This window comes from Tripterygium wilfordii, chromosome 2 (genome assembly GCF_013401445.1).
Source record: "Tripterygium wilfordii isolate XIE 37 chromosome 2, ASM1340144v1, whole genome shotgun sequence".
Taxonomy (NCBI): Eukaryota; Viridiplantae; Streptophyta; class Magnoliopsida; order Celastrales; family Celastraceae; genus Tripterygium; species Tripterygium wilfordii.
Genome location: NC_052233.1, coordinates 7,201,848 through 7,225,373, shown reverse-complemented (window position 1 = coordinate 7,225,373; position 23,526 = coordinate 7,201,848). Strand labels below are relative to the sequence as shown.

Sequence of the window (23,526 nt, the reverse complement as noted above, 5' to 3'; positions counted from 1 at the left end):
CCACGAGATTCCATGGAAACTTCCCTTTATCGACAGTTTATCTTGCATTTCCTTTTCAAGAAGATAGCAATCTTAATGCCGTAGTACCCTAAACATTCTCCACCATCTCAGCATGCGCACATATATTGTTCCTAAACATCCCTATCCAATTTCATCTTAGAAGGGGGCAGTCCATCTCAAGGTCACATTTTGCTCACGTTCTTACGAGATACCTTCTGTCCTCAGTCAGAATCGAAGGTTTGTTTTAGGGGGTCAGAATCGAAGTTGAATGTAGATTGACAGCTACTCTGTTTCTAGTTTGGCATGTAAGAGAATGTCCTGATATGTTCACTTGAAAATGAACTGTCTTTGGCTTTTAACCCAATTACTAAGCAATTCCTTTGCATAAATTACTTGCAAGTATTATAAATTACTAAAATACATTTATCAAATAATATTGTCTATCATATAATACTAAGACTACATAAGATATAGAGACTGCGGGCTACAACAAGTTTTGTTCAGCCACTTCAGTTTCTTCCCACCCTACTATTTCCCCTCTTTCCCCACTTACACAACTCAAATGACCAAACCCAACACATAAAAGTGCAAACAAAAAACCCACCAAAATTAAAAAGCTCTTTCACTCAATTTCTTTTTCCTACACCCCATCTCACTTTTTTTAGCACTTTCTCTTACAACACAAAGTTAAAAACATCATCGAGAACCCCAAAAAAGTAAAAAACAAAATAAATGGCGCCAAAGGGTAAATTTGTAAAATAGATAGAGTGGGAAAACTTGAATCCGTTTTCCAGAATGTGGACGTTGGGAGTCAAATATTATTAGACCCTGAAATTCTTGCCGGTGAAGGTTTGACCGAACTGCCAACTAGCAGGCGCTATGTTCCATGAGGTGGAAGTGCGCCTGTCACTGCCTGTGACCCTGAAGGACAGTGGCTGACCAACCAGAACAGCGTTTGACTGCCAATTCTGACCCCAGTTGCGGCTCATGCTCATCCACCCAGTTCTGGTCCCTTTAACGCTAACCTTCACGATATCACCTGCACCCGCTACGTTGCTGACCAAAACCAAGTTGAAGTAGCGGAACCCGTTGATTGTGAACCTGATTCCCCCTCTCTTCTGGCATGGCACTCTGCGGAAATATAAACGAAACCATGAGGACATTATGGTCAGGCTGGATCCAAGTGAAAAACAATCGGGGAAAGGGGCCACAAACTGCCAAATGGCACGGGTTTAGCTAAAAAAACCGAACGGTTATAACTAACATAATGGTTGTCTGTTTGTAAATATTGAACATGATAAGGGTTACTTTTGTCCAAGGACAGAAACCGCGTGAAGAACTCTGACCCACGAAAAATGGCAATACAAAAACAGAGCACTATCATAAGATTAAGAATGTTCGATATCAAAATTGATTGGCAGAACAGATTTTAACATGCATTTGCAAAAAAAAAAAACATAAAATTCGTGGAGATTTAATCTCTACTTCAGACTTTCTTTAATCGATGGAACTGGATCTGGTAAAACAGAGTTAGTGAAAAAACAGAGGAAAGAGAGATAACTCACCTGCGGTAGGCAACGGGAACAATTCCGGCGCGGTACTCGGCGATCTTGAGAAACATGGGCATGGCGAGGTCGAAGTGGGAGCGAGGAGGGTTGCACCATCCGCCATTGTCGTTTGGAAGAGCGAAGTTGGGTGGGCAGAAGTTAGTGGCAGTGACTAAGATAGATGGGCTGCCGGAGTGGCACCACCTTGGATCGCTTGCGCACTTGATCTCAAAGCAGGCACCACAGCTCAGACCATTGTTGAACAGAGCCGTACTCAATGCGGCTGTGTTGACACCGTAGCCTTGGCTGTAAAGGTTGCCATAACCACATGCGCCACCTAAACAAGTAAAGAATCCCCAAATCAGTCGTAAAAACAGAGGAGCTAATCAAACCCTAACAAACCCACAATGACGTTCTGTTTCACGCCGCCGTAAGTAAACACTGAACTCTGTTCTGTACTCAATGTAGTACAATTTAGAGCAGAGTCAGGGAATGGCGAAGGATTAACTTGAAATTGGAGGTTAAATGATGTCAATGGGAGTAGGAAAAGCTAAAGAGTACAAACCCATTGTGCCAGAGGCATCTGCGCCGCCATAGAAAGTAGCATGAGCATTCTCCCAACCAGCACCAGAATAGACTCCTGGAATTCTTGCTTCCGCAGACCACATTAGCGAAATTAGAGCTGCAATGTACAGAACTGCAGCCATTTTTCTCTCTTGAAGCTGCAAGTAAACCCCTAAAACTGCTCCGAGAAAGAGGGAGGAGAGTAATGAGGATGACTGGGAGGAGAGGGGAGAAGGTAGGAGTTCTTAAAGAAGAGGTGAGGGGCAATATTTGGAATTTTGAAAGAATTCCATCAATTAATGTTTCTTCTTCGTGTGAAATCAGAAGATTTGTAGGGTTCTTCTTCACTCCCTCACATGGCGCTTGTGTCTCACTAACCAATCACGTTAAACCTTTCGCGGGTCCACCTAAACTGAATAATCTCTATTTTTATCTTAATTTTCTCTTTTTACTTTTAAAAACGTTTAATGTTAGACAGTTAAAGATGCTGCTTCCTTTTTTTCCTGCCCTTTTCACACGCAATTCAGGTTCTTTCATTTTTTTTTCCCCAATTTTCTCCTCTCCAGTCTACACCACCGAAAGCCCATGATTTCTCATAAAGTTATTTTCCCAGACAATATTAATTATAAAAAAAAGATGACATTACGAAAATACCCTTGACTGACACTGTGTTCGGTGCTGACGATACGTGATATCACAAAAAATTAAGTAATAGAAAATAAGACGAGGGTGGGATTTTTGCTTCAATCGGAAGTCGAGGCGTGATTAGCGGCTGTGATTAGCGGACAAATAGGGAGGCCCATAGAAGATTTAATTCTGTTTGGAGATTAGCTAAACCCCACTCACTAGAAATACTGAGTCCCACAAGAGAGAATCCAACGTGAGATGGGAGGTAGGACCCACTTAATCCCCGTAATAATCGGGCAATATACTCCGCAAGCCCCTTTTTTTAACCGTAATAAGTGGAGGTAAAGACGAACACATAAATCTCGAGCCACACGCGCATGCACACAATCACCCACTCTCCATGCCAATTCTTTCCCCTTCTTCTTTTTGTTTTTACTGCGAAAGAAAAAAAATACCATGCATGTTTCTACATGAGTTGTGTCGTTTCATTTAACTTTAATTAGAGAACAAATACATGCACTAACAGACTTTAATTGCTAGTTTATGTAATAAAAAAGGTTCAAATTACGGCGAAGTTAGGCGTAATTTAAATGAGTGGAAACAAAGTTAAATTCCACTTTTCACGTAGGTGGGAATTTTGGCGGTTCATTCAAAGATGAGAGATTGATGGGTGAATCCATTCATCTCCATAATGACAAAAGTGGAAAGTGGAAACTACAATTTACCATGCTACCACGTATGCGGTCATTATCAAGAGGGAAAAAACCTGAAGAAAATAGGAAAAAAAAGAGAGGATAAAGGTAGTGGTGGCAAAAAAAAAGAAAAGGTTTTGAGTCGTGTTTGGATCGGACAACTACACGTGTTTAAGAAATATCTACATGTCTTGACCCAATTCGAATTAGATTTTGGACGTACTTAATTGACCATACCAGATTAATTTAAATCCAGATAAGTAAATTGAATAATAACCTAATTTGGATTAGAGTCCGGATAAGTAAATCAAATAAGATTTTTTGTGTTTAGATCCGATTTTAAATCAAATAAATTTTTTGTGTTTGGACCCAGATTTCATACGTATAATTTATGTTCAAACTTGATTTAATCTGGATCGGACAAATTCGATCATCCCAAATTGACATAATTTTGTCATCCCTAGATAAAGGTAGCAAATGTCACGCGCAAATGACAACAGGAATTGGGTAAGGTAAGAAGCGAGGACCGCGTGATTTCAACACCCCCCATGTGCACTCCACTACAACAATGTTAAATACGTGGGCCAATGCTTTTTACGCCACGTATTGCGTAATACGTGGCTGTGGCCTCTGTGGGGGAGGTACTTGGGCCTGACAGAGGGCTCATAAATCATAATGCCCTCTGACTATAGGGCGTGCGTCTCACGGGAGTTCTCATCATTTTTCCCTACCGAAGTCAAAATGCCGAAAATTACCATTTTACCCCACCATGTTTGGTGTATCGTATTCGTATGTTACTGCTACTTCAAGCAAAGCTATGGACACAAATTTGGTCCCGTGTGTGTACTCAACAAGACGACTAGTGTATGATCTTTTAAATTAAGTAGTCTACACCGTAAAAATATGGACATATACATATATAGATTTGATGATGTACAAAACAGGTCTTCCATCCTGGTAACATATTAGGCGGTAAAATTGATGTTAGATGTTGTATTCAATGTTGTGAAGGATAGTCTGCATAAGAATACGAGTGATCTAAAAGGGGGCTTAAGGGTGTCCTCGGGGCACCTCTCCAACTGTCAAATTAGTAAACTATCAACTGAGAAGTGCTCGATACTCAAAACTCTCTATCTTTATTTCTAGTAGCAAGTAAAGTGAAGGTTTTAGAGTCATTTACTTGTAGTAGGAGATCCCCTTTTATATGGTGTGAATGAGTTCTAGTTTTGATAAGAGTAAATCTCATTTCCGTCATCTCAGGCGGATTTATAGGAAGGTATCCTTTTGAACTCTTGATTTCCTTGAGTTGTTTGGTCATCTCTATGATGCTTGGTAATACGCTGAGGGGTGTCTTGGTCTTGCCGAGATGCTCTCTCCTCGGTGACCATGTCCTATATATGTGGACTCCTAAGATTCATTCTCTTCAGTGGGAGTCCTCGACTCTACCTTGGTCGGTAGCCAATCAAACTCTCCGACAGATGTATTAGCTCGGTTTTATACGTCACATGTCCAGATCCCAATAGAGGTTATTTTGATACTATCAAGATTAAAAAAAGATACTTTTGTCCTAATTAAGTCGAGCAGAACATAAACAAAATACATTTGATAGGGCCATCAACCCTTCCCTAATTAACACGACTCTTGGAACATGTTCTGTTTGGCAATTTATAGGGTTTGAGCATTTTTTACTTATCAGGCTTGTGAATCGATTTGTTATTTTCCTTATGTGTCATTGATTCATCTGACATCATTTGTTAATGCAAAGACGAATTGAATTAGAAAAGCGATTATGCATAAGACACTCACAAAAGGTTCAAATTTTACTTTGCTTCTCTAGGTGATAGATAGTTAAGTATATAATTAATTAGTCAAAGCATCAGTGAAACTGTGAAAGGGAACAAGTTGATACGTCTCAATAAGTATGACAAAATTAATTAACGAGTCAAAAGGACCTTTCATGTTTGTATATTGAATTTTGCAAATACTGGGTGGTCCAAAGTTAACTACAACTTTAGTTAATTAGCCGACAATTAATTAATTAGTTAGACATATATAAAGTGGTATATATATCTAACGTGTAATACATTCAAAATTAACTGCTTCTTTGCAAGTTGACTTTAATAATACTATATACGTGAATAAATTAGCATGCAAAATTTGCACATAATTAGTATTTGAGTTCCATCATTACCCTAACTAAAGTTCAAAGAATAACAAAAACACATGAGTGGTCAGTAATAATCGATATCCACTTTGTTTGATGCAAATAAGTCTGCTTCCATATACATACTAGTAGTAGTAGTTGTGGGTGGTCATCGACTTTTTTTTTTGGCAATCGAGAACGACCCCGCTCATCGTGTCATTTGGATAATTTAGTGGGTCTAATTGAGGCCATCAAACCAGCACACCACTCTGTTCACAGTTAAAACTGGGCCGAAATCTTTGTGCATAAACCTCACAGGTGGAATAAGCCCACGATGCGGATGCCACTAGAAAAATACTCTGGATGTCCGCACATACGAAACACCTAACAACAAGATAATCAACTGGGTTATCGCCACCGTGATTGTTGTCATGAAATTGGTCCACATAAAGTATGAAGTACCTAACTCATGACTGTTTTTAGGTGATGGCTGTGTTTGGCATCTGACCATTTATTTGATGACTTGTTTTAAATATTGGTTAAAAATAAAACTTCTCATTCTTGGCAGATGACTTTACGCAACTCTTCTTTTATTTCCACAACCACCAATATCCCAACTCTTGTTCGAGCGCGAATGTTTCTCAGTTTCTGGTCGCCTGATGGCACTAATTGAGGCTTGATTGCTGGAAAGTAGTCTTCATATAAAAACTCCATTGACTTCTTTTAAAAAATGATTTGTCTGTGTGAAATATGTTTAGGCTAGGTGAATGTTTATCTTCAGTCAACAACGAGTCATTTGCTTGGTATGGTGAATTTGACCGTGGTATTCGTCGCACAAGTGAGAGGTCGTGAGTTCAAATTTCATGAGTATTTTCATTATCGTAATTTGCAAGGTGAGTCATTGCTTAGCCCAACATGTACGAATGTCAACTTACATTACCTTCCTGTACTAAGACTCGAGCCACGTCTAACGTCTCAACTGGTCGATGAGGATTGCGGGTCTTCCATGTGATATGGGAATCGATTATTCGATAGAAAGTTAAGTGGGTTCCACGTTTAAATTTTTTTTTGTTTATCTTCAGTGGCGCAATATCGATCTATATGGCGTTGATTGTTGGTCACATGGGATGTAAATAAGTTCCTTGGGAAACTTTGTTTGAAAGAATGACATCACATGTAGTGTCACATATGAGAGAGAGAGAGATGAAGGTGAAGTTAGGATGAAGGCTGCAAATGCATGTGATAGAGAAAGAAAGGAAGATAGCGCAGCCTATTTGCATGTGGAAGGAGAGACCTTGCTAAAGAGGACAAGTTAAATGTTGCCCCCCACAACCATTTCCCACATCTCTCTCGTCATTCTTCCATGTGATAGATACATATATAGTCAAATATAAAATAAGAGACCCTTTATTACTTCACCTGCTTTTGTCAATTTTTGAGGGCTAAAGGAAGCATAGAATATGTGTAGGTGTGAAGTGTTTGAAAATTGAACATTAAATGGCAGTGGATAAGGTTATTTGAACGGTATAGATGACTATAAATTAAAGTATGCAAGTTGGAGAATTCCACATTGATGAAGCAAAAAGACCACATTATGCGGTTGTTGAGGTATTGGGCTACAAAAGCCAACCCCAGTGACTGAATTTCTGGGGCAGAAGTCCCTACTTTGTTAATAAATGGAGAGAGACTGAGACACACACATTGGGTAATAAATGGAGAGAGACAACACTACTGCCATACAGCTTATTGTTAAAAGGAGGGATTGTTATGTTAAAACTTTAAATCAAACCCACAACAAAAGATTGACTAAACCAATAAAAATATTCAAGCAAATCATCGATGTAGAGTCGAACAAAAGCGGTAAAGAACACAAGAGATTTACGTGGTTCTACAATAGCCTATGTCCACGGATAGAAGAGATCGAATTTCACTATGTTGGAGAAGATTACAATGAGAAAACAAAGTCTCTCTAAAGGGTTTGCTCTCACAAACTCTAACTCTCTCTCTATATCTCGCAGCTCTTACTGTTACAAATTAGAAACCCAAGCAACTTTTATTTATAACAACCGTAAAAATCCCGCCAGTTACATTTCTGCTCGAGCGACAATCTCCCCGATCTCTATGTGATGCTGCACTGATACCTCGCTCGAGCGACAAACCTGTTGTCGCAATTCGAGCACCTAGTTTGAGTCGATTTTCCTACAGGGACATGGTAGTCCATCATGGAAACTATTATTTGCTGCATTAATCATGCATTCCAATAATGCGGCTGGAACTTGGCCTGCAATTCTGTCGTGGTAAGGACAGATTTTATTTATGTGGTCAGAATGAAAATGTCCTAATATACACACTTTGGGTTGGGGACAAGGAAATTGATTTGATAAGTCTTGTATCATAACTAATAGTTCCTTACCCTTTTTTGGTTTAATGGACGACCATGTGCATGCTAAGATCAGTAATTAGTGTATCAAAATTGCTATGCAATGCAATGCGACATGATCATCTACGTCTCAGGCTGTTCTTAATCAGACCAATGTGATGAGTGTGGAGACTAATTTTTTACTACATCAGGCATGATGCACCCTACTTTAACAATACTCTGCATGCCTGCAGAGATGTTTTTCAGCTTTACGCCATCTCAATGAAGCAAAAAAAAAAAAAGTTTCCAAGTTTCTCAGGCAAGTAAACAAGGCATCATGATATCTAGCAACACCACCATTACTGTATAACAGTCCTTGCTTAATTGAAGAGTAGCTTCTCTCTTATTTCTCTTTCTGGGTTTCTTTATAAAAGTCTAAAGTACTCATACTCTTCCTTTTAATATTCCTACACTAGCTAAGTAATAGAGTAAAGACAACTACCACAACAACCGGCCTAACTACCTTCCATAATACTCAAAAGAGTCGAGAATATTCGTAGCCCCAAAAGCACAATATAAAACAAGGCAAGGCATAGCACACAGTTGAAAGAAATTATGGTTCAACCTCACCAATATCATTTATCTTCTATCTTCAACATATGACTTGATGGCAACCATTCATTTGCAAATCTTTATGAATAATCACAAAATATTTGTTCCACACCAACATTCCGACATTGCCAGGTGGGCATGTTATGCTTCTCACAAAATTCTATAACTAAGAATCCCTGCTTATTTCTAACCCATTTGTTTTCAAAAAGCAAGTACTTGATTAGAAACAAGAAGAAAACAAAAAGTTACTTGATTAGAAACAAGAAGGAAAAAAAAAAGTAATTGATTTGAAAAATGGTTTCAGCAGAACAATTTTCTGTTTTAAAAAAAAAAAGATCAAGAAAGATTATATACCATAGTCAACGGAGTCATTGAATATTCAAACTATAAATAGAGACTCTCGATGATCCATAGATCATTTGAAAAAACTAATTGACGAGCCAAGAGAAAATTGTTAGCGCCATGAGGCTAATTCAAAGCTAATATAACTCCACTATCACCCAGGTCTTTTAATTTAAAGATTGTGTAGTAAAGAAGAACAAAGCTGATGACTTATTGTCCTTATAAAAATCCTCAAGATCAAGGTGTACAAAATAATTTCTGAAGGAATGAAAGTTAAGATTACCTTGTGACAAAGAAGAATGCTCTCTACAGAACAATATGTATCATTTACAGCTGTCATATGGCAGCTGAGAACATAGTTGCTCAACCTGGGACGAGCTATGTTCTGACAGCATATACATGTTGCTTTTCTCGTAGCTTTTGCATGTCAAGTTCAGTTGACTCTCAAGTTCACTCGACTGCAACAACAATGGTTGACACATAAATATGTTTAAAGTAACCAATCTAGGGTAAAGCAGAAATGCTGATACATGTTATTATGTATGCTGCACCAACTTGTGATTACTTTGGGTTGCATCAGGTTCACCACCATGCCCCTCATTCCCTCTAGATTCCATATTCAGGATAAAAATTAGATGGGTGATTCTATCTGGAAAATACAAATTAGAAACTCCCAGAAAGAGAAACTGAGTTGAGTTCAGGTTCAGACTGCACACTCTCTCACCTCCTTATACTTGGACAAATAGTGGTTTTCATTATGATTTTTGATAGATGAAGTATCATCTAACTTAAGTGGAGATACAAGATATTACAAGTAGCGACTCAAATCCAAGCAATGGGGAAGGTTTGCAACATGAAATTTCCATTAATGCCTTCAAAGAAACACAAGCAATGGAAATATTTCTAATCAGTTGAAGTTTTCATGACAAAAACTCTTCTCCTTTGGAATAGTAAAAATTGTGCACAAGCTTTGTCTGTGCTTTCGACTATGTTCTATGTTTATGTCGTAGTAACTGTCATACAGATTACTGTGGTGACAATTTCTTTGTTTAACACAGTGAGACTCCTATAAAAGATGGAATGGTAGCAGAGCATTTTTCGAAGTCAGATAGTAGGAGGTAATGAAGTCTTCGTTAAATTATAAAAGATACGCTTTGTAACCATTTAGAAAAGGGGTTCTTTTAACAGTGGGATGGTAAAAATAAAATTGTCATGAATAACTTTGTGACAAACTTCGGGGTTTGCTTAATACAATAGTTAGATAAATCGGACCCTTATGCTCCATGGTTCATACAGTGACGAATCAACATGAAATAGGGGATGAGAGAACTCTGGGGGAAACCCCATTTCTATCACAATTTTCAACTCCTTAAAAATTCACCCCACACTTCCTTTAGCCATGGATCAATTAGTCTTAAAGGGCATTCTCAACCTACGTCTTAAAGCAATGGGGCACCTATCCATCTTGCATGCTTTCTCTTCATCTTATGAATATGTTGGTACTGAGCCTGAGCTTGAGGAAACTCTGGAATTTCCCAGAGTCTATAATTCTCATCAAATGGTGGAGGCTCCCAAACCACTGGATGATAATTGTATGAGAATTATACACTCTGGGAATTGAAGAGCACCTTGATCCAATATCTAAAAAGCTAATTAAAGTCATGTCATACGTTTTCTCGACTTTCTTGACAACCACAACAAGATTTCAATGAATTAATTATTTCGCAAAACTGCCATGGACATCATCTACGAGGGACACAGCTCAAATAATGACACCAGGAACAGTGATCATTCAAATCGGACCCCTTGGAAAAGGAAAACTAGCCCAAGAGTAAAACTCCCAATATCAGAAATCAAAAATAGAAGCATCAATCGAACTATGCAAATTCTGAAGAAGTCTATCTCGACTGCGCCAATCATCCAAATATTTACACAAGGGAACAGTGAAGTCATTTGAATTCAAAAAATTAGAAAGAATCGTTGAAGGAGCTTACCCAACAATTAAAAGAATCAGTGACATAACCCACAGCACGTAATGGTATGCCTTGTGCTTAGATTTTAGCTGGAGGTGCAATGTATCCTGGAGGACAGCTCTTTTGGTTAACCCGTCCAAACCAGGGGCAGATTAAAAACACAAATCCAAGGAAGAAGCCAGAAAGAAATCCTCCAATATGAGCAAAGTTGTCCATCATTACCGCTTCCCACCATATCAATGGAGAAAAAAAAAGAAAAATATCTTGTTCGAATTAATCACAGAAGTTTGGCCAGTCTGTCGGCTGGTGCCTGCCTGGTAGTGCTTGCTTTCATTTGCGAAAGCAACCGAATAGGCTGTTATGAGACAGACAAGCCAGAGGCCGGGTGGATTGGCATACACAAGGCCCAATTTATGCTTTCGGTCTCATGGGCTGAAACTTCAAGCTACAATAACAGCCCAATTTTGTTTTCGGTTCGGTCAAGAAAAGAGAGGCCCAAACTTCTTTTCATTTAAAATGAAATTGAAAACAAATTATATTTAATGAAATTATGGGTAATAGGGTACATGCAATTTATTCGTCCAAAGGAAGAGGATTCAAGAGTATGCATAAACTAGTTGTAAACCCGCGTTTCGGATTACATATAATTGTCATTATCATTTATATTGTAGTGTTGCCATGCTATACCTATGTTATAGAAATTTTTTCACTATAAGAGCAACTCCAGTGATAAAAACTATATCAAGCACTTCAAAATAATTCTCTCTCTTCTACTCTCTCCTACATTGCATAACTTAATTGGGTGAGTGGGTCCCACAATATACACTATTCATCAACACTTCATACTTTTCAACACTTCATATTCGTCTTCTTTATTTTCTCTCTCTTACTTTTTATCATCTCTTTCTTATTTTTCATCATCTCTCTCTTCCTTTTCATCACCTCTCTCTTCCTTTTCATCATCTCTCTTCACTATTCATCAACTATATACATACTTCATATTTCAAGTGTCATTTTTAACAACAACCTATATTTCAAGTGTCATTATCAAGAAAGTGTGTTTTCAAGTGTTCATTTTCTTCCATTGTAGAACTCTAACACTCTAAATTTTCCATAAAGTTCACTTTTTAACACTTGAAAATGTGTTATCAAGTGTCCATTGGACATGCTCTAAAGGCTCGATCTTGGTATCATTCTTCGTGCATTTATTATCCTAAGATCAACTTTCAAAATACGAAAAAATAGTTGATCTTCTCTTCCCTTACTCTAATATTTTATGTAAGTGATTGAATTGTTAACAAATTTGTTTGAATGGAGAGAGGGGTCAAGAACCCTATGTATAGTGTTCTAAGTGACCTAATCCATCAAAAAGTCATGAAATGTATAAATGACACTTGTCTTGCTCTAAGGTGAATGTATATTTTATATTCATTTTGATTAGTGCGATACATTAACCAATGATGATTAATATTTATGATACATGACTAAAATGATACATGAATTTAGTCAATGAATTTGTTTTTCATTTATTTATGTATGTCAATGTGTAAACAAATAAAACTTATTAATTTATATTCATCTTGATTAATGTGATAATCTTAGTGATACATTAACCTTTACATGAATTTGATTTTATATCTATGATACATATATAGAAATATGTAAACAAATAAATTTATTAATTTTATATTCATCTTGATTAATGTGATACATTAATCTTTATTCATGCTTATGTGGTCTCCTAGAAAATTCACATTGCACTCAGTAAGCTTCCATGTGATTCATCTTTATTAATGTACTACATTAATCTTAATGACGCATTAATCTTTATGATATTGTTCGCTATCTTCTGCACTAGACAGGAGATATCTAAATTCTAGCTGCTAGGGGATAGGAGTGTTTGGGTTGTTGATGATTTGTATTCAAGTATGTCAGAACTTGTTGTTAGTATAAAGATTCTTGATTTGGATATTCTTGCACTGAATATGACATTTTCACGAAATGAGTTGTGTGCGACCTGAGAACACAAGGTTGCTGGTTCGAGGCTTGCCTTCATGAGAAAATAACTTAAAATTTATCCAATGCCAAACTAAGAAAAGCAGGAGATATAAGGCTAGCACTAGAATGAAATGACTTTTATAAACAAAATGAAAAACGACACATCACTGTAATGCATATGAGATTTCATTGATTGGGAATACATCCTGAAATGTATTGAGGCGTGCTTTACAAGCTAAAAAAAAAAACATAGCCGCAGAGACTAACTGGAGCCATTGCTAAGAAAGCAGTAAAGGTTTATGGACGCGGAGTATGTGTTTGTAGATTTCTCTTCTTCTTTCTTTTATAGTCTTCATGATGATCATGGTGGTCTTCATCTCTTCTTCCTCTGCCACTTCCTTGACATGTTCTATCATGGGAAATTCTTACTGGCCGCTTGAATTATTGGGTCAAAGTCCTTCATAATCGCAACTCCTTCATGGTAATGGGCATCATGTTGAGAATCTCAAGTCGTGCTCATTCTTTAAGGTGGATGTGAGAGTGCTAAGAACCTGCATCTTTCTCCACTCTCCTAGATTGTAGGCCTTGTGCTTGTGATTGAGGGTAAATGGCTAACAATCGTCATATTATCAGTGCTCCTGTATGCTTGAACGTGACAAGGCTTCTTCTTTTTCAAAGTGAAGGACAATCATGGCTCTAGACTCTGGTTGTCATGCAATCGTTGGAAACGTGTTTTGAGATATTTTAGGAACATACAAGCAACAAACTCTGAATCTCTTGGATTTCTTTGCGTTTATCCTGCTAAAATATCGATTTTCATCTAACAAATTATTTTAGAATTGAATAAAACAATTATGACAACAAGACCTTTGATTAACTTTTTAGACATCACTTTTAAGACAATCCTGATTTTTAGCAACTGCCTCTAGGATTTCAGCTCACTTAACACTAGATTTACCTGCAAAATGAACAAATATTAATCTAGAATCTATTTGCCCTTGCCATGTGTCCATTGGTGATTGGTTGACCATTGTTATCACATGTCAGCAGATGACTGGAGGCTTTTTTTTGATACAAACATATACATCAATTTGGTCAATAAATTTTATTTTATATTTAACATGATTCATAACTAAAAATACTAGTTCTGTAGTCACGCAGAACATTAAGAGTTAACGCTAGACTAATAAATCTCTCGTTCATATAATATTTCTTTGACTTTTTTGATGTAATAATTTGCAACATAACAAAAACTTTGATCTAATTTCACTTTATTATGGGACAGACTAATAGCAAGTTTGGTCCACTATAAAGGTATAAAATTTCTTACTATCATGGAGATTTGTTCCTGGTGTTCATATTTATTTAGCCTTCTAGAAAACTCCCATTGCTTTTCCAAACTTACATATTAGTATTGATCATATTGATATTAATGACGTATCTTTGTGAGGAAATAATAATCAACCAACCTGATTAGGTTTTGAAATGATAAACTTCTATAATAATTAGCTAAAAATATTTTGTTTCAAGAGCTTCTATGTGGGAACATTTTTTTTTGCTAGTTGCCCTCCATATTCACTAATTCCAATCCTGGCAGCCAATAGTCGTCTCATCATCTGTCTGCCGTCGTCTATTGACCTTTGTGGGAGCCACCGAAGATTCACATTGCCATCTTTAAAGCCATTAGATCAAACCCATCACAACAACTTTTTAAATCCGACGGTCATAAATAGCCGAATGCATGTACGGAGGACTTGGAAGACTTGAACGGCCAAAAGAGAATATATATATATATATATATATATATATCATCAGGCGGTTATGCGGAAGCGCATATGTAACATAGAATGGTTTTTAATAGAATCTTCTATCTTGAACTGGCAAAATATGAACGATTCAACACAATCTTTTTCCAGGAAATTTCGTCAATCAATTCTCATTTCTCGAACACCATTTAATTCTCATTCATTTTTAAGATTTCTTCAATATTCTCAATTCGTCATCAACACCTTCCATTGGTGGCTATTCATTTCATTTTTATGATTTCTTCAATATTCTCTATTCATCATCAACATCTTCCATCGGTGGCTGCGAGAGAGCTTGTCTTGCTCAAGGATTCTAGGCATGGCTTTCGAGGCTACGAAGGAAAGACAGATTAATGGGAAGTGCAGAATCCAACCCTGGTGCCTTGTTTTGACTGGTTTTCTTTTGTGGTTCTTATTGCTTTTCTTCTACCGTTCTGGGTCCGTAATTAGCCTGAACGATCTCCAAAACACCAATTTTGTTGATTCTAATTCTACTGATGTGCCTCTGAATTCCGATGAAACTTCTGGGTTATTGCCAATCAATAGGGATATTTCTGTTCTTTCAAAAACAGGGGATTTGGCAGACCCCGATAAGGATGTCAATGTTGCAGATAGTCCCATTGAAAATTTCTTCATCGGAGGTGATTGGGATACGGTGTTGGATGATTTAAAGGATCCGAAACTTGCAGAGTTTGAAGCTCAATCTGATAAGAAAACTCTAGATTTGAAAGAGGAAGAAAAATTGGGCAATATAGTGCCCGAGAAGCCTAATGAGACTAATGGGGCAAGGCTTGAATTGGCTTCTGATTCATGCAGGGGCAGATACATTTATGTACATGATATTCCTAGCAGGTTCAATGTGGACTTGTTAAAGAACTGCAAATCGCTTCGGGAGTGGACGGATATGTGTCCGTTGATGGTGAATTCAGGCCTTGGTCCCCATATTCCAGGCACTGCTGGTTGGTTCTCAACGGACCAATTCATGTTAGATGTCATTTTTCACAACAGAATGAAACAGTACAAGTGCTTAACAAATGACTCTTCCATGGCTTCTGCAACCTTTGTGCCTTATTACGCCGGCCTTGACGTTGCTAGGTATCTGTGGAATTTCAATGCATCGACTATAGATTCTAATGCTCTTGATCTTGTCAAGTGGTTGAGGGAAAAACCCGAGTGGAAGAAAATGTGGGGGAGAGACCATTTCTTTGTCGCCGGAAGGATAACTTGGGATTTCAGGAGACTTTCCGACCAGAATTCTCAATGGGGAAGCGAGCTTCTGTTAATGCCTGAATCAAAAAACATGACAGTGCTAGTCATTGAGTCGAGTCCGTGGCACAGTAATGATTTCGCAATACCATATCCAACATATTTCCACCCATCAAGTGATATGGAAGTGTTTCAATGGCAGAACAAGATGAGGAGGCAGAAAAGGAGATTCTTGTTCTCTTTTGCAGGTGGGTCTAGACCAAATCTTCAGAATTCTATTCGTGGTGACATTATCAACCAGTGTCGTGCCTCGCAGAGGAAATGCAAACTACTCGAATGTGTTTCTGGTTCAAACCAGTGCTACAAACCACTCAATGTAATGAAGATGTTTCAGAACTCTATATTCTGCTTGCAGCCTCAAGGGGATTCATATACCAGGAGATCGGCTTTCGATTCAATCTTGGCTGGGTGCATTCCAGTTTTCTTTCATCCTGGTTCCGCTTATGTGCAATATATATGGCATCTACCAAAGGATTACACAAAGTATTCCGTGTTCATATCAGAAGACAAGGTTAAAGAAAAGAAAATCAGCATTGAGAGAGTACTATCAAGGATTCCGAAACGGAAAATGTTAGCGATGAGAGAAGAAGTAATAAGGCTGATTCCTAGGGTAGTGTATGCAAATCCAAAGTCCAGATTGGAGACCCTTGAAGATGCATTTGATGTCACAATCAATGGAGTTGTTGAACGGATCGAAACGACAAGGAAGGAGGTTAGGGAAGGGAAGAATTTTACTTCAGAACATAAAGAAGAGTTGAGTTGGAAGTATAATTTGCTTGGGAGATACGAGGAACATGAATGGGATCCCTTCTTTGCAAGAATATAGAGAGGACAATGACATCAAGGCAATTGTGTAGGAGTAATTAATAAGAAATAGGACTAGATCAAAGAAGATAGTTGAAGAAACATAGAAGATTTCATTTTTGGATGTATAGAGGAACATTTGATCTTGTGATTGTTTTATGTCAATATGCAGTGATTGTTCTCTAACCTATTGATTGTTCTTATGCCAATGTATGGCTGTACATTCTGTGCAGCCTTTGTTTTGAACTTTTGAGCCTGTAAAATGTTGTAGTTATTTAAAGCAAATTCATCACATGCTCCTCTGCCCAAGTTATAATTACTGGAGCAAATCTTATAATGCTTCTGCTCTGCACAGGTGATACTTCTGGGAAAACAAGTACCATCTGCAGCAATTAAAATCCTAAGCAGTGTAACTGGAGATGGCAATTGTACATTCTCGTCAAACCAAGCCACCAGAATACGACGTCGCGTGGAACCAAATCCTACCGTTCGTTAGATATTAAACGCGCCAAAACCAATCTGAACCTCGAGGGGCATTCTCGTCAAACCAAGCCACTTGTTTAAACGATTTTGTGGCCAGAATAGTCGAGTCGACTCGCTTTTCTAACCGAATCATGCCAGTTCAACGTCATATTACAACGATACCGACCTGTTGTGTTGTACTGATCCTTCTCAGTTCATGGCCGGCACGCACGGGCTCTATCACGCATCACGTGGTTGGATCTGCGGTTTTTAAGCTGCCGAGGAGTAACCGGGGAGCAGCTCGTTCTCGGCGAAGAACAACGGAGCGCGCGATGACCTGGCTCTCGCGGAAGGTCCGTCCTGCATATTCGTCGGCCCTCGGGAGTCCGCCAGCAGAGAAACCCTAGAAGCTCTCCATCCCCAAGTAAGTTAATTATATTTTTTTTCTATGTTTTGGTACATTAATTTACCTCCTGTTAGGTTTCATTCCATTGTTCGTTCAAGGAATTATCGATATGATTTTTTTGCTAATTGCATCGATTCCATGGTAACATAAGTTGGTTTAAGGTTTTTCTAGTCAATTTTTGGGACTCGATGTCTTAATTAGGAAGAGGAAAGCATGTGTTAAATGCGAAATACAACCTTTACTGTGTTAAATTTTAGACCATTACTGTGTTGAATCAATGGTTTGGACTTTGGAGGTTCAATCGTGTTTGGTTACTTGTTGGGCAAGGGATGCTTATTTCCGAGGCAAGCCGTTGATATTGGATGACATTTTTGATAGAGTAGAGGTAACTTCATATTACAGTTTTAAGATTTTTGATTTGTGTTAAGTGTTAGTTCTATATTCTTTGCATAGTACATTTGATAAACAACAAAGCACTTAAAATTGCGGTCATATGGTTCAAAATCCGTTGTCAAGTATGCACGATGCAGTCTTAGGCGGCAATCTACGGATACGGATGCGGATGCTGAGGTAATTTTCCTTTGAGATGTTATATTGTTTGTTCTTGTAGAACAATACTTTGGAACTATCGTTTCACCCATCAAAGTTTGCCTCTTCCAAAACTAATCGTTGAAATCCACTGTTGTTTTGGTTGGCATCATTTATTTCCTTTCTCCTTGTTTTTGAAATTAAAGAGGGGAAGAAAGGGAGAAAGAAAATGAATCAGCAAACATCAATTCTTTCTCCAACAAAAAGAAACTCAACACCTATGTTTAAAGCTGCCCCCTCTTACTGGTATGGAAAGTAATGCTATCCAAGTTATAATTGACTGAAATGAACTAGTTATGGATGGTAATCTATTTTAGTTGGCGCGTTAGAGCACTGATTATTTCATTACTTGAAGATTGAGTGACATGGATGTAGGGCAGGAAGATCTATCACTGGCTTTTGCATTGGCGATAATATGGATCCTGTTTTTAGCGATTGGCTGTTCAGATTCAGCATGTATTGTGCCCATCATCTACACAGTGGGTCTAGCTTTTATCATGATTCATTCAATTCAGTATTTTTGCACGATAGACAAGCATCTGTGTTAGCGTTTCTTTCCATGGTGAATGGTGTTCTCTTTGTTGCAGTTAGATCTGTGATTGGCTACACATATCATATGATTGGATGTCCTTGTAAGAATTTGAAAAATATATGATTATATATCTTGTGGTCAAACAGGAAGTGTCATTTACTTAAGTGCTTAATTGTTATAGTAAGGTGCTTCAAAGATTGTGGAAAAACGATTTGGTGGCACTCAAGGGGGCATGCCCAAATTCCTAGCACACATTTTGTGGGTTTTAAGACTCCCAGTAAATATAATTTTTGTATTGTTATTCAACTGATTAATGAATTTAATTTGTTTAATTGTAGAAGAAAGACGATTCAACTTCTGATTCTTCCTCTTAGTGGCTGAAATTTGCACTTCTGTGCAGGTGTTTGCATTTGTGAGACCCGATTAACCTAATGACTCCTCTCATCGAGCAAATTGTCACGTATGTGAATCCTTATTAGTATTCCGCACCAAGGTTGAGGTATACTATTCGTCTGTCTATAATATATGGTAATTGTCCTGATCATGGTAATTGAAAATGAATCAGTAAAAAGAGGACAATGCTAGAGACCCCAAAATATCACCCCTAAATCTATGTGACATTAAAATAACCATTGATTAAAAACACACATGTAGAGCCCATTTCACATCCAACACTCCACATTAAATGAGGTTCTTTCGGGGATCACTTTTTGAGGATTTCAAGCATTATTCGTAAAAAGATACGTTAAACACACAAGCCCAACGCTTTTTACGTTAGACACACAAGCAAGCACAGCGCGAAGTAGGAATATACATTAAATGCGCTTCACTTCATGTTCATAAGGGTAAAATGATCTGTCATCTTTTTCATACAATCGCCGGATCTTCTGATCAATATCTTTGGTTCTAACGAAGCACGAATATGAACAATAGGTGTAGGAACATCAGGTGCGTGCCATATTTATGTGGATTGTTTATTGAGCTGCTCGATTATGAACCCTGCTTCCAAGTAAACAAGTAGAGCCAGTATGTTCATGCTTTCCAAAATCGATGGATTGCATGATCAAAATGTAGAAGACAAATAATTGCGAGCATGAATTCAATTAATCCATCAATTCCAATCTTTCTAACATAAGATATGAAGGTCAAGGACTTCGTGCGCTCATCCAATCAAAAGTGAACCAAGCTGTATACTAGAATCCATGCCAACTGAACAACAAAAGAGAATGGATTAGTTGTAAGACCAAAGTCTTCTTTTTATAGTTCTACACAAGAAAGCCGGACTGTACAATATGGAAGAAATGATATATATTAACATACCAGAAAAAGAGTAAAAGAAGCAAAAAGCCCCTCTTGGAGAAGCACTCCATGGCCGCCAAAATCTTCTTCGTCAATCTTCAATACCATTGCATAATAACCGTAAACAATGCCAGTGGAGATTGCTAAAAAGCTGCAAATCAGCACCAGAACAATAAAATTCGTGGGAACTTAGTATTGGGGAAAAAAAATAGAAAGAAATAAAAATTCAGCTATTCTGTCTGTTAGCATAGCTAATCCTCATAGTTGCAAGCATAAAGATATACAGTAGGTAGAAACCAGATTATCAGTACGGAAAATAAACACAAAATTTGAATGATGCCAACCAGTTATTTCTGAAGAAACTTCACCAGAAAGGGGTCACCTCCAACATTCACAAAGCATATGCCCCAAAAGCAAAGGAAAAGAAAACGAAGTTTGTCAGGAGCCTAACTATTATTTGTATCTCTGTCTTTCGGACGCCAACAAACAGCATGTGGTGGATAACATACAGATAATATGCAAGTGTGGCATGACTGACCTTGTTACCTTCATTGAATTGTTAAAAATTGTAATACCTATCTCCTGCAGCACTTTATAAACTAAACATGAATCCCATTTATTGAGATATACACTGTCCCTATGCCTCCAAAGCATGCTTTACGTCTAAAACTCATATTTTCCAACTTATAAACAGCAGCAGACCTAAATGTAATCTAGGGAAGAATATGGGCCGACAAAAGGAAAGGTAAAATAAAATGACTATATGTCGTTAGGGTAAACAGAAACGTAAAGAAGGTAAACCCACCCCAAAATATCAAGCAAGTTTTAAGAATCCGTTAAATTTCCTTTTTGGTACGTTCCCTTGCACTATAAGCCTTTGGACATTCTTTATTCCTGCAATTTTTTTCACATCTTTAAACTCCCTGTTCCTGATAAATAGCAAAATTCTATCACCATAAATCCTATGCGGGCAATTGTGACTATTTCAACCAAAAAATATTCTTACTTTTAAGTTTTAAGGGCCTTTTCTTTTTGAGGGGTTGGGGTGATGGGGAATCATCTGCCAATCGGCATCTTTTAACTGCTCCAGATAGGCTTCCTTTCCCTCCTCATCTCCAAAGTATTTAAAAAGATCATAAGAAGAACAACAAACTCCAAATCTATAAATAGACTGCTACTTTAGCAGCTTTTCTCCGCATTCAATCAACAAAAAATACATGATTCACTCTCAAACTGCAAATATATAATTTAAGTTCTAACCATGTGACTCCGCATTAGTTAAATGTTGTTAGAATCACATTACTCCATTATTTGTATATATGTGATGAGTGGAGCTCCCCAATGGAGTAATATGTCAGTCAATTCAATAATTCATCTCCAATCAAGTAAGTGCAAACACGTCTCATTGAAAGCACATCAAGAATCGTGAAGAAAGGAATACCCACCATGATTCTCATTAGCATATAGAGTGCAAAAATAAAATGATTAAAACAATAATGGCTCTATAGAAGTCCCATCATTGAAACAAAACCCCATGGCTCAATGAATTGTAAATTTGGCTCCTAGTTAGCATTCCACTAAATACCAGACAAATATCTAAACCTCAAATAACCTATCAATCAGTCTGATGATTCCAAAAAAGAAACACCTCCAAGCCAAAGCGCAAAATACATTCCAGGGTTTAATTATTAACGGGACAACTTATCAAATTCATAAAGAAACAGAATATTCTAATGGGAAATGAAGAGAGAAAACATTAAGAATAGCATAACAAGAAAACTTGAAGAGCCCTCTTAACTTTAAAAAAAATAAAAATTAACTATATGGTTACGGACACAGCATGTCAACATACAGGCAACCCCAATGCTTACAAGACATCTGCTGAAGGCCAGCCCACCACAGAATCTCAGGGGCAAATATGGTAACCTTTCCTCAAATTACAGCAAGGTAGTTTCTATTGTTTCGCACACATGACATCAAGGAGCAACCTTATTGGAGCGTGAAAACTTGCCATCCATTAAACACTCCATATAAAATAATGCACGATAACATCATTCATGGATATTGCTCTTATAATAAGAACTAATCGCTATCTGCTGCAGTACATTCAAAAAATCTCTATTCAACAAGCATAGATTTGCACAGTGCAGATAGGTCTAAAAGATAAAAGCGAAAAGCATCCAAAGGGGGGCCTGTAAATGGCTAGTACTTCAAGTTGTATTTTGATTGAACTTCCGACACTTCCGTATATTTTAAGTCCTCTAACTCAAGCTATACATAAACAGACACTTCTCCTGATTTTGCTCACTTTTCTTGTTTTGCAATAAGAACATAACCCTGTCATGAACAACCCCTTAACCAATTGATTTAATGATGTTGCATTCCAATTATGTCTGTCCATTATGAGAGATTGGTTTCCAATGCTTGGTCCACTCAAAAGACTCCTAAGACTCATAGTGCAACCAGCAAGACAAATAGCAACAACACTTCCAATCCAACACAAACAAGCACATAAAAAATATAATGAAAACCGATCAAAGAGTTATGCAAATAAAATGTAATGAAAACCGATCAAAAAGTAATGCAAGCGAGGAGCGCCAACTTACACGACAATCCATATACCCCCGACCAAAGGTATGGTACCCCATAGCAAACCGCAAACTAGGGCCACCACTTGCCGTATCCAATGCAAAACATCTCCCAATTGATCCTGTTGCCAAATAATGAATAAAATGATCCAAAAGTAAAATTCTAATTACATTACTACACCACTATCTAAATCCAAAATCCAGGCATTAATTGCTTGAAACTGAATGGTATAACTCATTAGTGTAAGTGCCTTAATGACTACGAAACTGCTCTTCCTTTTAAGGTTCGTATACAGCTGCAGTAACAAACCGCGTTTCATTAAAATTACCTTTTCCCATACAACAAAAAAGTTCCAGACTTTCAGTAGCAACCTAAACGTTTCATTTGATTGTTTGAAACTGAAACTGATTCGGGTTCAGTAGACAACTCCAAATCAAATTAGACTTGATTTCAATTTATTACAACAGTGGAAAAGAGTAAGCAATCAAGATCCAGAACACCAACCTTATCCCACGACGCCTCTGGATCAAACAATTTGGCGAACTTGAACGGAGACAAGTGGCCGTTCTGGTGCTGCTGTTGCTGATAATTCACTTTGACCGATTTCCCTTCTTTCATTATTTGAAGGAGAAATCGAGACTTTCAACGAGTACTGCAAATCTCAGATCGAGCTCTGATTTGTCTGTTCGGCCTGCAACCGGTCAAGGAGCGGCGACTTCACAAAGACAACTAGGATTAAAAGTAGTTGGGCTTTTCGATGGGATTGAGGGGAGCATAGAAAAAATTGGACTGTAGATCTAAAACGATTGAATGTGAGAGACGATTATGGTCTCCGTCTCTGTTATTCGCACAGATTCCTGCTTCGTCGTCGATGCGCACGTGATGTTTTCAGTGTTATCATAGCCAGCACAGAATTAA

At 37.7% G+C, this 23,526-nt stretch overlaps 4 protein-coding genes and 1 long non-coding RNA gene across 9 annotated transcripts; 2 read left to right on the top strand and 3 right to left on the bottom strand.

Annotated features, from left to right (window-relative positions):
* Positions 1-585: 585 nt before the first annotated feature.
* LOC120015687 (expansin-A6-like) lies at positions 586-2,340 on the bottom strand. The gene is made up of 3 exons (XM_038868219.1): positions 2,113-2,340; positions 1,566-1,884; positions 586-1,131 (listed from the first exon to the last, which is right to left on the bottom strand). Exons 1-3 carry the CDS (start codon positions 2,252-2,254, stop codon positions 822-824), a joined length of 771 nt encoding a protein of 256 aa, XP_038724147.1. The 5' UTR covers positions 2,255-2,340; the 3' UTR covers positions 586-821.
* Positions 2,341-9,085: 6,745 nt separating this feature from the next.
* Positions 9,086-11,287, bottom strand: LOC120015695. The gene is made up of 2 exons (XR_005471806.1): positions 10,881-11,287; positions 9,086-9,344 (listed from the first exon to the last, which is right to left on the bottom strand). It is a non-coding gene; the product is annotated as an uncharacterized LOC120015695 (long non-coding RNA).
* Positions 11,288-14,867: 3,580 nt separating this feature from the next.
* LOC119981094 (probable xyloglucan galactosyltransferase GT11) lies at positions 14,868-17,026 on the top strand. Its single transcript, XM_038824097.1, has one exon. The coding sequence runs from the start codon at positions 14,982-14,984 to the stop codon at positions 16,752-16,754; it is 1,773 nt and encodes a 590-aa protein (XP_038680025.1). The 5' UTR covers positions 14,868-14,981; the 3' UTR covers positions 16,755-17,026.
* Positions 17,027-17,347: 321 nt separating this feature from the next.
* On the top strand, positions 17,348-19,288 carry LOC119980818. 5 transcript variants are annotated; one of them, XR_005463940.1, is made up of 3 exons: positions 17,348-17,618; positions 18,564-18,667; positions 19,121-19,288. XR_005463940.1 is itself a non-coding variant. In XM_038823621.1 (3 exons), exons 1-3 carry the CDS (start codon positions 18,094-18,096, stop codon positions 19,145-19,147), a joined length of 228 nt encoding a protein of 75 aa, XP_038679549.1. In that variant the 5' UTR covers positions 17,929-18,093; the 3' UTR covers positions 19,148-19,288. The 5 variants fall into 5 exon arrangements, 2 of the variants coding, with proteins under 2 accessions (XP_038679549.1, XP_038679544.1); XR_005463937.1 differs by lacking the exon at positions 17,348-17,618 and adding an exon at positions 17,929-18,434; XM_038823621.1 differs by lacking the exon at positions 17,348-17,618 and adding an exon at positions 17,929-18,170 and having other exon boundaries at positions 18,544-18,667.
* Positions 19,289-19,669: 381 nt separating this feature from the next.
* LOC120006196 (respirasome Complex Assembly Factor 1-like) lies at positions 19,670-23,526 on the bottom strand. Its single transcript, XM_038856144.1, has 4 exons — positions 23,113-23,526; positions 22,626-22,729; positions 20,041-20,170; positions 19,670-19,929 (listed from the first exon to the last, which is right to left on the bottom strand). The coding sequence occupies exons 1-4, from the start codon at positions 23,224-23,226 to the stop codon at positions 19,891-19,893; spliced, it is 387 nt and encodes a 128-aa protein (XP_038712072.1). The 5' UTR covers positions 23,227-23,526; the 3' UTR covers positions 19,670-19,890.

Bases quoted from the DNA above. Each gene is read 5' to 3' on its own strand.
- LOC120015687 (XM_038868219.1), bottom strand. From the start codon at position 2,254: ATGGCTGCAGTTCTGTACATTGCAGCTCTAATTTCGCTAATGTGGTCT. The intron at 1,885-2,112 runs GTTTGTACTCTT...TTACTTGTTTAG, and splicing joins AGATGCCTCTGGCACAATGG to GTGGCGCATGTGGTTATGGC. The intron at 1,132-1,565 runs GTGAGTTATCTC...ATATTTCCGCAG, and splicing joins GTTCCCGTTGCCTACCGCAG to AGTGCCATGCCAGAAGAGAG.
- LOC119981094 (XM_038824097.1), top strand. From the start codon at position 14,982: ATGGCTTTCGAGGCTACGAAGGAAAGACAGATTAATGGGAAGTGCAGA.
- LOC119980818 (XM_038823616.1), top strand. From the start codon at position 18,358: ATGAATCAGCAAACATCAATTCTTTCTCCAACAAAAAGAAACTCAACA. The intron at 18,435-18,563 runs GTATGGAAAGTA...ACATGGATGTAG, and splicing joins AAAGCTGCCCCCTCTTACTG to GGCAGGAAGATCTATCACTG.
- LOC120006196 (XM_038856144.1), bottom strand. From the start codon at position 23,226: ATGAAAGAAGGGAAATCGGTCAAAGTGAATTATCAGCAACAGCAGCAC. The intron at 22,730-23,112 runs GTTGGTGTTCTG...ATTTGGCAACAG, and splicing joins CAGAGGCGTCGTGGGATAAG to GATCAATTGGGAGATGTTTT. The intron at 20,171-22,625 runs GTAAGTTGGCGC...GCTGATTTGCAG, and splicing joins GGGGGTATATGGATTGTCGT to CTTTTTAGCAATCTCCACTG.